Raw genomic sequence first — 12,156 nt, 5'->3', positions numbered from 1 at the left:
GTATGACCATCGCGAAAAGTAGAATATTTTACCATTACATTAGTAGTAGAGATGGAAAACTTTAGTATAATAGCGGGGTTTTTAGAATGCAATTTAAATAGTTTTGCGTAAAATATTTAATATGGTATTGGGTATTACCGGAGATTTTATTTGATTGAGCTGTATCAATGTATCAATCCACAATACAAGAAAAAAGATAAATAGCTGTACCTAGATTTTTAAACCGAAGTTTTGTGCCCCCACTCCGTTTAGGGTAATAATAATTTTGTGGATAGAGCTTTTTATGAGGTATTTTCCTATAATTTTTGACCAAGCAAAGTAAGGTCTCTGCGAAAATTTGAGTGAAATTGCACTGTCCATCTGTCCTTATAATTTCAGAATTTACTGGACGTAATTTCTTCAAATTTAAACATAGTTAGTTAATAACTATAAATATGTAAACTGATGACCTTCAGCCAAATAAATTGCATAAAAATATAAAAAGCTTTATTTCAAAATGGTGAGCTTTAAAGTGGAGACTATGTGTCAAAAACGGCTACATATTGGAAACCGAAACTTGTCTTTGATTTCAGTTATAAGTATCTTTTATTTGAACAACAAATACTAAAATTAGATAAATATTATAAAGAAAATTTCATTTTTAATGGATATCAGTATTTTTAACATAACTTTACAGTAATGTTAATATATGGCGCTGTTAACATTACAAAACTATCGGGATTTATAAGATACTAACCGAACCAAGACCTCGCGAAAAATAATAATCGTCAAATCTACCCAAATGGCAGAAATCTACCACAAATGGTCACACTGTTTGATAAGCATAGTGCTGCCAGCTTCATTACAGGTTTTCGGGCTTAAATCGAATTTAACTAAAAAAAATAGGGCTTAGTGTTCCAAAAGGCTCGAGTTTTTTTTACCCTAGGAAGAGAGATCTTCTCATACTTTAGCCTTCAAATCTGTCTGCGATAGTCGGTCCGACAGTCAACCGATCAGACAATCGCAGGCAGTCGGTCAGACAGTTGCAGTCAGTCGGTTAGACACTCGCAGTCAGTCGGTCAGACAGTCACAGTCAGTCATTCGGATAGTCCGAGGGGTCAAATAAGAGTCCCCGCAGACCACAAACTTTTTATCGGCCGATATAGTTTGATCGGATTTGGCTACTAGCGCGCACACCGGGCCAACTAAACAGTCCGGTTGGTGATGAGTGCGCATACCAGACAACAGTCGGTCTTGAATGATTTGCTAGTTGTTAAGGGACTTTTGAAGAAAGCGGTTGTATAATGATTCCAATTAGGAACAACTACTTCACAGACTTCCTCCCATAGTTTTTTCTTTTGAGTCACTTACATCTGAGTAGGTACTTTTTTAATGTTTTTAGGGTTCCGTACCTCAAAAGGAAAAACGGAACCCTTATAGGATCACTTTGTTGTCTGTCTGTACCTACAGGGTACTTACCGTTAACCTAGAATCATGAAATTTGGCAGGTAAGTAGATCTTATAGCTAACATTCGGGGAAAAATCTGAAAACCGTGAATTTGTGGTTATATCACAAAAAAAAAAATTAATTGTGGTTATGAACTAATAATTAGTATTTTTAATTTTCTTAGTAAGATAACTATATCAAGTGGGATATCATAATATGAAAGGTCACCTGTGCATTCTAAAACAGATTTTTATTTATATTTATGTATCATAGTTTTTGAATTATCCTGCAAAATGTCGAAAAAATACGACTGTAGTACGGAACCCTCATTGCGCGGGCCTGACTCGCACTTGGCCGGTTTTTATTATAGAGCGCGGGTCTTTTTTCAACTTCTATTAAATTTACAACGGACGTTTCGGCAAGCAGCAACGAATTACAACTTGACATAGTGACAAAAGCTCATGACCAGCCAAAACCCCATGAGCCAAAGCTCGGAGCAAACTGAACTATCGGCCGACTAAAATATAATCGGTAATGTGCGCGCGTGGAAGAGCGCCATACTGATTAGCAGTCGGCCGATAGTTCGCCGACAGTAAAAACTTAGCGTTATTATTATACTTACTGCCCAAACACCAGCGTTCAGTTTGAAGGCAATCGTGTAGTCCATCAAATTTTTTTATCGTCCGATACCGAATCGTTATAATTTGCGCACTTACATACATCTTCATACTGATTAAGAAACCGAGCAAACTATCGGCCGATAAAAAGTTTGTGGTCTGCGGGGACTCTAACGTTGCTGTGCGAGTGTGCGGGGCGTCCCTACCCCGATTGCCATCTCGATCTGTCGCGTACCTACTGTTAGTTGCGTATAGTGCATTCGATATAAGCTGGCGTGTTTCCACTTGAGACCGTCATTATCAATAACAATAGGATTAAATAGCGTAGCGTGTGAATTCTTTGTAAACACTTTCGCGTTTCAAACGGTTTTGATATGTTCCCTATGTTATCTTCTTTTTATTAATATAAGCAGGCCTCGAACCTGGAACCTGCGCAGCAGACATTTTACCTTCCTAATGTCGATTTATTTGGTGGCAGGAAATGTAGCTATCAGCAAAGTAGGTACCAAAGAAATTGTATGTACTACTACGTTATGTCGATGGACCTCTGAGTCTCCTTACTTTGCTTCGCGTAGATTATGGTTTGTTTGTATGGTTGTCCAACCTACTTGGTAGGTAAAGTCATTATATTTGATCCCAAATATAAAAAAAATAACTATCGAACTTTGACCTTCCCTGCGTGGTTTACTGGCATTTACTGTGATTTAAAAAACATGGTAAAATACAGGGTGTAACCAGAAAGCTCGCTGCTAAAAACGAAGACAAGTGATAGTACTGATGATTTCTGATATGATACCACAAAAAAAAAACGCGAAAAGAACTTAAAAAAAATCTATTAGTAATTTTGTAAAAGTTTACGATATATTGCAAATAAAATATCTGACTGATGCTAGAGATCAACGAATGTTGCGTAAGTATGCCCACTCGGAGTCAATGCCGCGTCGTAGCCAGGCTTGACCCGAGTTTTGCACGCTATACCTTACGGATTTGAAAAATACTAAATCACTAAAACTACAAAGAGGCAAATGGTTATTGGTGTTGGCCACTAAGTTGGTGTTTGGGCAGTAAGTATAATAATAACGCTAAGTTTTTACTAGCGTTCTGGTTACACCTGTATACAAATAATACATCGCGACAATGAATGTAGTAGTCTTTAATAATTGGTTTTATAATATCTTTATCAATAACAAGAATTACATCTAATAAATACATAAATAACATCGTAAGTAGGTAATAAATTTATATACATCGATAGATTTTACATAATTAACTAGGTATCTATTAATATTATTATACTATTTAGCTATTTTACATTAGGTACTATGCTTTATAATAGGTATAAAGCTTTCTCACCGAAATAGTTTTTTTTTTTAATATTTTTTAAAACGATCCTAATTAATTGATTACCTAATTATTTATAAATAGGCTTTTTAACTTATAACGCTATTCGTCTACACTAAAATAAATACGTAGAGCCATTTATAATAATATATTTTTTTGTGCTAGTTAATAATATCTTATCATCGATCCTACCTATCTATCTACCTATAGTAAAACTACAGTCAGCACTCGTTCAACTCGTTCAAGACTAACTTTTTGTTGTCTGCCTGTCCGTACATTTTTTGTCAAGGCCCTTTTTCTCAGAAACGGCTGTAAGTATCAAGTTGTAATTTAATTTGAATAATTGCTAAAGTAGATTGAAAAGTACTCGGCCTAAATAAGAAAATAAACGTAAGAAAAGAAAATAAAAAATCAATTCAGTATATTTTTATTTTTCTCCACCGGCACAAAAAAGTATTATTATAGAACTATAATAAATTAACTCTTGTATACATAATAACTTCGGTAATAAATTAAATTATTTTTAATTTTTAGTGTTTGGGATTAAGTGGTATTGAAAGTCGGTTTTTATTTTTTTGTAATTTTTTGATGATAACTCGTTATCACAACACGCTGCTCAATTTGCTCCATTTGCGGAAATTGCAGCGGATTGCTTGATGAATTTATAAAATCACAACTAATTATTGCACACGTTTCGAATTTCGCACAGTTAACTAGTCAGAACTGAACTAAATAATGTGGGTAGTTTTGATTTTCAGAATTGAACGAATCTATATCAGGCCGAGTACTTTTCAGTCCACCCAGATAAAACAAGCCTCTAATAGTTGATGTAGCAAGTTTCTGGTTTAATTCAATAAAAAGTTAGGTACAGATTTTCAAAGCATATTTTTGATACAAAATGCGTCATCACAGCCTCCTTTCACTGTACTAGTTTGGCACGAAGGCAAATCTTGTTTCACAATGAAAGAAAAAATCCAAAAATAATTAATTTCAAATCCTGTGTGGAAATATTAGGTAGGTACCTGTGCGAAAATATAAAACATGTTCCTTATTGAAAATTAAAATAGGTACCTACTTAGGTAACGTGATAGATTTCGTCAGATTTCAGAAGCTTATCGTGGCGTCTTCAGTTTAAATTAGTTAGGTTAGGTTAGACATGGTTTACTTCGCATTCCGCTATTGAAATCTTTGTTCGTTTTCGTTTATTTTTTAATTAGGTACCTATGTCACACAATATTCCATATAGTAGAATTTTTTCTGACTGAGAAGACAAAATAAATTAAAAATCTATGATATTTATGATTTTTAAATACCTATCTTTTAATTTTCACACTACCTATACGTTAGGTACCTAATACCACCAACGACTAATTCTTAAGCTGCGATTTCACTTGTAAGTTTTACTCATGTTAGTAGCTTACGTAATTAATTAGCGACTAATTAGTAGGTAAACATTCTTGTAAGCAGTTTATCGTAATTTCTTACGACTTACAAAAGTTCAAAAATTACAGGTCTAAACTTCATCGAATTAGCTGACGGAAGTCTCTCTCAACTTATCAAAGTAAATCGATAAGACGAGAACTTACGAAATAGAAACTTACTAAAAATCTAGTCAAGCGCGAGTCAGACTCGCACTACATGAAATTTTCTTGTACGGCGGTATACGGAACACAGGTTCTGTACCAGCCCATCATAGAAGAATTAATTCTAGTTCAACGGAAAGTATATAGGTTTTGATTCCCTTGACGGGTCTTGACAGACACGCCAGACAGACAGCGAAGTGATCCTATTAGATTTCCTTTTTTTTCTCTGGAGATAAGGGACCCTAAAAATGGCTAAACAAATAAAGAGCTGGTCGCCATTTGTGGTAGAGGCGTTAATAACTGCCTCTGAATCACATAATTGTGTATAGTGCATAGTATATAGTGTATAGTGTGTACATGACAGTATACATTGGTAAATTTGTCGTAAATTAATGACGTAGACGTAAGCTACTTATGTAAGTAATACCTTCAGGTGTATTCGCGGTCTATAAATATTATTTATTGTAATTTAATTTTAAGTATAAATACACTCATAAGTTACTTACGTAAATGTTACAGGAGCAACTTAGAGGTGTAATCGCGGCCTAAAGGTTTGAAATTTGTGAAGTCCACGCGGACGAAGTAGTTTATGCAAAAGTAGGTACCTATTTATTAACCTACCAATATAATATTTAATTTCTCTCTAGGTAAAATCTTTATCAAGTCTAAATCTCTAGTAGGTATTGTTCGCGACAGGCTGAAATAGCAATTTTCTAGTGAGGTGACAATACCGGGTAATCGATATCGATTATTTTTTTGATACGCAACGATCAATTGAAAGGGATTTTAATTGTTCATGTGGTCCTAATAATTTTGAATCGAATTTTATTCTAGATATAGACTTCTTTTCGATATGCCAGTGTAAAATACAGCGCTATATATCCAGTGTATTTACAACAATTTTCCGCTCAATACCACAATATTAAAATACTTTTTAGGCTAGTTCACGTGTTTGAGAGTGGATTATCGGTTATTTTATTTTTACACGTGACGAACAGGCAACTGAAGTCATATTTTTCAATACACAAAACAACAACTAGGTATAAGTAACAACGAAATCGATAACCGCGGTCGATACGGACTCGTGCAACACTAACGTCACTAACTATGACAGCACGGGTGTGCTTGGCATCCCACCCTGCACGACTCACCAGTCACCTCATACCATCCTATCCTCATACCCATCGGCAATTGTGTCATGTCAACCTGACGCAAACAATAGGTATATTATACTTAGGTACGTGCCTACCTATTTATATGTATAATCATTTAAAATCTTTATTCTTTATAATAGAGTATCTGATCGCTAAATACAATAGTATTTTTGGCACTAGGTTGTAATTTTTTTTTTATTTTAAACAATAAATATAAATTATTATACCTACTTAATATTTATTTTATACTTAAGGGCAACTCTAGCTACTTACATTACAGAATGGACAATATTACAATTTATCACACTTAACTATTTATTTAAATCGTATTGTAATACTTTATTATTCTGATTTACCTATCTAACTATTTAAATCATTGTGCTTCATTCCATGAAAGTATAGACTACCTACCCTAATTAAATAAGTGGTATATATTGATGTTTCTACAAAATTTTATATTAAACTTTGATCTGTTATTTTTTACATTATATTATTAAATAGATAATAGGTAGGTGCATAAGTATATAATTTTATCAAGTTAATGCCTAAATTCAATTTTATGTTATCACTGGCCCACTTTGACACTAAGTTTATTAAATTATTTGAAAATAAGTAAATAAATATAAAAGTACATATCTTTATTTATCCACCACTTACAAACAATAGTATATTTTAGGTAGGTATAATGTTTCCAGAGCAAAGTAGAGAGAATAATATATTTATACTACCTAAACATAAGGTATTTGTGCATTTTAAACATTTTGATAAAACATTTTATTCAGATGACTAAACTATAGTACCTCAGCAAGTTATTAATAAAATAATTTGATAAGTTATAATAATACAGAGATATTACAATGAGAAATAAATGACTACAAAATGTATATTACCATTCACAATGACAATAACTATAACTAATTGACCGTCAACAACAAGTCTTACGAGATCATCTTCAACTCCTGACCCACTAGCTTTACAATGCTTCTCCAATCCATTTCTTGTATCGGAATCCACATTGAAATGTTTAAAATCAACTTTTTGTCTTCTATTATAAATACTAACGCTTGGACCATATTTTTTATTTTCTACGTTTACAGTTTCATGATTATTTACAATGTCATTTTCACAATGCATTTTGGTGTCTTTTTTAGTAATTTCAGTCCGTGGTGGGTCTTGGATCGAAGAGGATCAGAGCTTTTTATGAGAATCGCTTCTTGAACTCTTAAGAGAGCCATATCGCCTATTACCGGAGATTGTAGAAGGGGTATCGCGATCCAAACTCGCAGCTCGTAAAATGAGGCCTCTTGACGGTAGTAAAGATGAGCCAGGTGTTGTCTAGAAAAATAAAATTGTTTTAAACAAGGAAACTCAATAATTATAAATTGTTGGTAGAGCACGTTCTGTGAAAAATGTGGTAGACGCCATCACACTTTACTTCATTATAAACATCTGAATGAGAGTCTCATATACCTGTAGTAGAAGTGTTTTCAGAAAATATTTACTAATTGTAAACAAATTATAGCTACATATAGTAGCTACAGTAGGTATACATATAATTTTATTTCTAAGTGTAAACATTTAAAGTGTTTAAAAATAAATAAAAACCCTAATATAGAATGTGACAGGGGAGGGGTGGGGGACTTCTCGCACATCGCGAGGTTTTGTTACGACTTCCCTGGCGCAGTGGTGGGCGCTGTGGTTTTACAAGTGGAGGTCCCGGTTTCAATTCCCTGCAGGGGCAATTTGGGAATGTATAATTTCTAAATTGTCTCTGGTCTAGTCTTCGGCCGTGGCTAGTTACCTCCCCACCGGCAAAAGCCGTATCGCCAAGCGAGCGTTCCGGCACGATGCCGCGTAGAAACTGATCAGGGTTTAAAGAAACTTCCACACCCCTTCCAAGTTAGCCTGTTTCTATCGTAGACTGCATCATTACTTATCACCAGGTGAAATCGCAGTCAATGGTTAACTTGTATCGGAATAAAAAAAAGCCCAAATGAAGTATGTATACGAACCTGTTCTCCAACGGATCCACCACGATGCTGCCGTCTTCCAGAGTCCGTGAAGGAGGTTTCTAACGACCGGTGTGAGGTGTCGCTCGCCTGTGATAGCAGCTGAGTGGTAGAACTCGAGTCCTCCATGTTGGAGAGGTCATCAGGGCTGTCTTCACGCTGTGGGGTATCGGATTCCTGAACACCAAGCATTTTTAAAGACTATTGAAAACAGCTAAAGCTTATTGTAGTACACTGTTGCAGTCATACTTTTGAATGGAGTAATTATTGTTTGGAAAAGTTTACGAACCAGTATCTTTTATCAAAAAAAAGTGACTACCTAAGTAGTTTTCCAAAACAAACAAGTGTAGTCGATAGAACTGCTTAAGGCGTTTCACTTAGCCACGACTTTAAAACCACTAAAATTTCAACGTGTATACTTATAGTACGCGACAGGTTGAGATGGCAATCAGGATATGAGGCGGGGGAACGCCCCGCACACCCTCACGTTACCCGTACTCGCCCGCACCAGATTAGCGCGGGGGCATTGCGGGTGTTCCCTCCCCGATTGTCATTTCAACCTATCGCGTACTATACCTAGGTACCTGTAGTAATAATAAATTAACTATGTGCTAAGTAATACACCGACACACATTATGTATGTAAGTAGACGTTTTATCGATTTGTTATGCAATTTAATTTCTATACCTCCTCTAAGTCTCTCAGGGTGGAAGGGTAATGATGTCTTCTGCTGTCATCCCTTTCCTTCTCCAGCTCCCTCTTTTCTAATTCATCGGCCAGCATCATGACTTCCCAATCGCTTCCACTGCCGGCAAACGCTGGAAAGTTGTTTAGTAAATATGAGACTTGACCATATTTTTATAAACTTTTAAAGTATGTTTTTTGCATTCAATGTTCTGATAGAGCTGCCTAGTTTTTAAAGCACGGTTTGATGATACCAGAAGAGACAGATGTGCATTACTGGTTTGTTGTATGTGGGCTAGCACCCACAATTCCTACATGCTACTATCAAGAATATCAGGATGATCATAATGTGCAGCGCTGGCCGCTGCTGTAGCCGGTGTTGTAGCCATGATCTTGTGCTCTATTGTGAGTCACGTTAAGAAATTAAGTATTTATTGTTAAAACTAAATGTAACCTACCTACAGAATTCAGTCAAGTTACGTGAGATAAGCATCTATTTATTTAGTAAACCATAAGGATATACTAAATATTACATAGTTAAAAAATAGTAAAGGCTATATAGTAGGAAGGAAAGTAAGATACCTCTAATGGGTGATTCATTCCCATAGCTAGAGAAACTTCGTCTCTGTTTGGAGTTGTTTTCGATGAACTCTTCGAACACTGGCGTACGCGGTACGCACTCAGAGTCGCTACTTGACGATGTTGATGTACTAAAAATAATCGGAAGATTTTAAGCCAATATACAATAATGTAGATAAAGATGAAAAAGTTTTATGTATCTAAGTAGTGATACAGTAATTGACTGAGCAGGCAAAAATACGGATGCCTAGATATGGCGATTAAATTGCATAAAATCATATAATAGGTACCTACCTTTCACTCCAACTAAGATCACTGCCAATATCTACCACCACATCATTGCAATTTGTAGTCTTCGGAGTAGCACCACGGTTGTAACCGAAGAAAGATCCTAAACTGAATTTGCGGTGTTGTCGGTGTGATTTTTGTTCTGTAATCAGGTAGTTTAAATTTGTAGGTTCGAGGTAGGTTTTATAGAGTTATATACTCAGTTGGTGTTTCATTATACTCACTTATATCTTTTCTTCCAGTATGATGCATTCCCGTATCTACCGACAAAGTCTTCTTCATCTTACTCCTAGTGCTATCAAGATGTGTGCCAAAGAAGTGAAAGGGATGTATTCCTCGTCTGCTTGTACGGAGACTTGACTGTTCTGGACTTAGGAGCGAACGGTCTTCGGAAGTAGTATGTGGCGATAATGGCCTGAAATAGAAATACGTGACAATAATGAAATGTAAATTTTTGGCAGGATTTATTTCCGATAAGTACATACCTTGTCAAATCTTGTAATTCTAATGTTTCTTGGTTACTTTGATCATCCCAAGATTTTCTAAGTCTCAATTTCTCGGCTCGTTTTCTCGAATACGTTCCAGCTTTCCCATCTAAATTCAAATCTAATCGTTGTGATTTGTTTACGCTCCAGTCTTCTTTACTAGATGTTTTACTTGCTCTGTTCGATAAATAATCTGCTAAAGTCTGCAATTCTGAATAGGAAAGCTTAGACAATTCGATGCCTTCAGTAATTTCTGTAAGTGTTTCTTCTGTCAATTCTTCGCTAGTAGCTGATTCTTCGGGTAATTTTGGAGAAACTTCTTGCTCTACCGATTTAGGATCTTCATCAGTTGTTTCTGGTGGTGATGTTGTAAAAACTGTATCTAGAGAGTCACCTCTCTAAAACATAGAGAATGTTAAATTCAAGATCATAAATAATATTTTGGAATAAATTGTTATATAAGAAAACAAAGTTTTTACCATAAATCCTTCATCAACGCCAGATATATTATCATCACTTCCTGAGCTAGTATTTATTGACTGTTGCTGCTTTTGTATTTTACTCCCATTTAACTGTTGCAGGTCCGATTCCGCTGTGTCTACATTCGACGGTACAGCTGGCAGACCGAGTCTTTCAAGTTCTTGTATACGCTTTTGAAGCTGACTAATTATTTCATCACGTTTGCGAACTTCATTTTCTAAGCTGTTAAACCTGCAGATAAATTATAATTTCCTATATATAAATATTTCTATTGCAAGATATTTTATTAAATTTTGTATGTAGGTGGTACTGTAATATAAAATTAGCGTGTAAAGTTCGCAATCTACCTTTCCTGAAATTTTCCTTGAACTTCATGCAAGTGCCCCTGTATTACTTGTTTAATTCCAAGAAGCACTTCTCCAAAATATTCTTGCTCTTCGATTGAACCTGGAAAAATAAACATATCTATTTATATACATACATATACAGGGTTACAGGAAAATAGGACACGATCCCGTTAAGGGGTTATAGTACAGGACATTAGCTATCAAACGACCCCTAAAGTGCTTATGCGAAAGTGTATCGTTTTCGAGTTATTCATTTTTTTATTTTTTTCTTGGTAAAAGGGTGTTTGCCACTTTAAAAATTAATAAAAAAAAGGAACAATGTATTTCAGCAGATTTTTTTTTATTTATTGCTAGTACATATCCTTGTTAATAATTAACAGTTATAAAACTAAAAAAATCTTCAAGCATTTTAAAATTACAGCCCAAAAACTGTACAAGTATTCGATTTTTCAATTTAATTCTTTGAATAACTTGCAAATTTTCTGTAAAAATTGCTAGGGCACTTATCCTGCGGATTATTTTAAAAACATCTACGTTTCGTTAGCTATCCAATGGTACAAAAAAATTATTAAAAAATCATAAAATCAAGAAAAAATTACACAACAAAGAGACCAGGTAGAAAATTATAACAAATAATATTGCTAAAGAATTAAATCAGAATCAATGTAAAAACGAGTTAAATGCAAAATAGTTAAAGATTATTTTTAATGAGGTCAAAAGGTAAGATAAAATCAGTCAAGTGCGAGTCGGGCTCGCACACGAAGGGTTCCGTACCATCGTACAAAAAATAACACTTTTTAATTTTTTTTAATTTTTATGGCGGCCATTTTGTAATTTTTAGTATTTATTGTTATAGCGGCAATAAAAATACACATTCTGTAAAAATTTCAAGTCTCTACGTGTTAGGGTTCACGAGATACAGTCCACTGACAGACAAACGGACGGCCGGACAGACGGACGGACGGACGAACGAACATGAAATTTTCACAAAATGTGTATTTTTATGGCCGCTATAACAACAAATACTAAAAATTGCAAAATGGCCGCCATAAAAATTAAAAGAAAATTAAAAATTGTTATTTCTTGTACGAAGGTACGGAACCCTTCGTGTGCGAGCCCGACTCGCACTTGACTGATTTTATATTACTTTTTGACCTCATTAA

General features: G+C 34.8%; 1 protein-coding gene across 12 annotated transcripts in view; it reads right to left on the bottom strand.

The window, feature by feature from the left end:
- Positions 1 to 3,179: 3,179 nt before the first annotated feature.
- LOC117985176 (uncharacterized) overlaps positions 3,180 to 12,156 on the bottom strand; it is a 211,660-nt gene continuing 202,683 nt past the window's right edge. For 10 of the 12 annotated variants that reach the window (XM_069500740.1, XM_069500732.1, XM_069500741.1 and 7 more), the window contains 9 exons: positions 10,994 to 11,093; positions 10,646 to 10,877; positions 10,167 to 10,564; positions 9,906 to 10,096; positions 9,688 to 9,823; positions 9,397 to 9,524; positions 8,818 to 8,948; positions 8,134 to 8,307; positions 3,180 to 7,456 (listed from right to left, as the gene is read on the bottom strand). In XM_069500740.1, coding sequence (XP_069356841.1) covers positions 7,310 to 7,456; positions 8,134 to 8,307; positions 8,818 to 8,948; positions 9,397 to 9,524; positions 9,688 to 9,823; positions 9,906 to 10,096; positions 10,167 to 10,564; positions 10,646 to 10,877; positions 10,994 to 11,093 — 1,637 coding nt within the window. In that variant the 3' untranslated portion in view covers positions 3,180 to 7,309. The remainder of the gene's footprint in view (positions 7,457 to 8,133; positions 8,308 to 8,817; positions 8,949 to 9,396; positions 9,525 to 9,687; positions 9,824 to 9,905; positions 10,097 to 10,166; positions 10,565 to 10,645; positions 10,878 to 10,993; positions 11,094 to 12,156) is intronic. The other 2 variants (XM_069500734.1, XM_069500733.1) reach the window with 2 other exon arrangements.

Source organism: Maniola hyperantus, chromosome 9, assembly GCF_902806685.2.
Source record: "Maniola hyperantus chromosome 9, iAphHyp1.2, whole genome shotgun sequence".
NCBI lineage: Eukaryota > Metazoa > Arthropoda > Insecta > Lepidoptera > Nymphalidae > Maniola > Maniola hyperantus.
The sequence above is the reverse complement of the archived record's forward strand: the minus strand, read 5'-3'. Positions and strand labels throughout refer to the sequence as shown.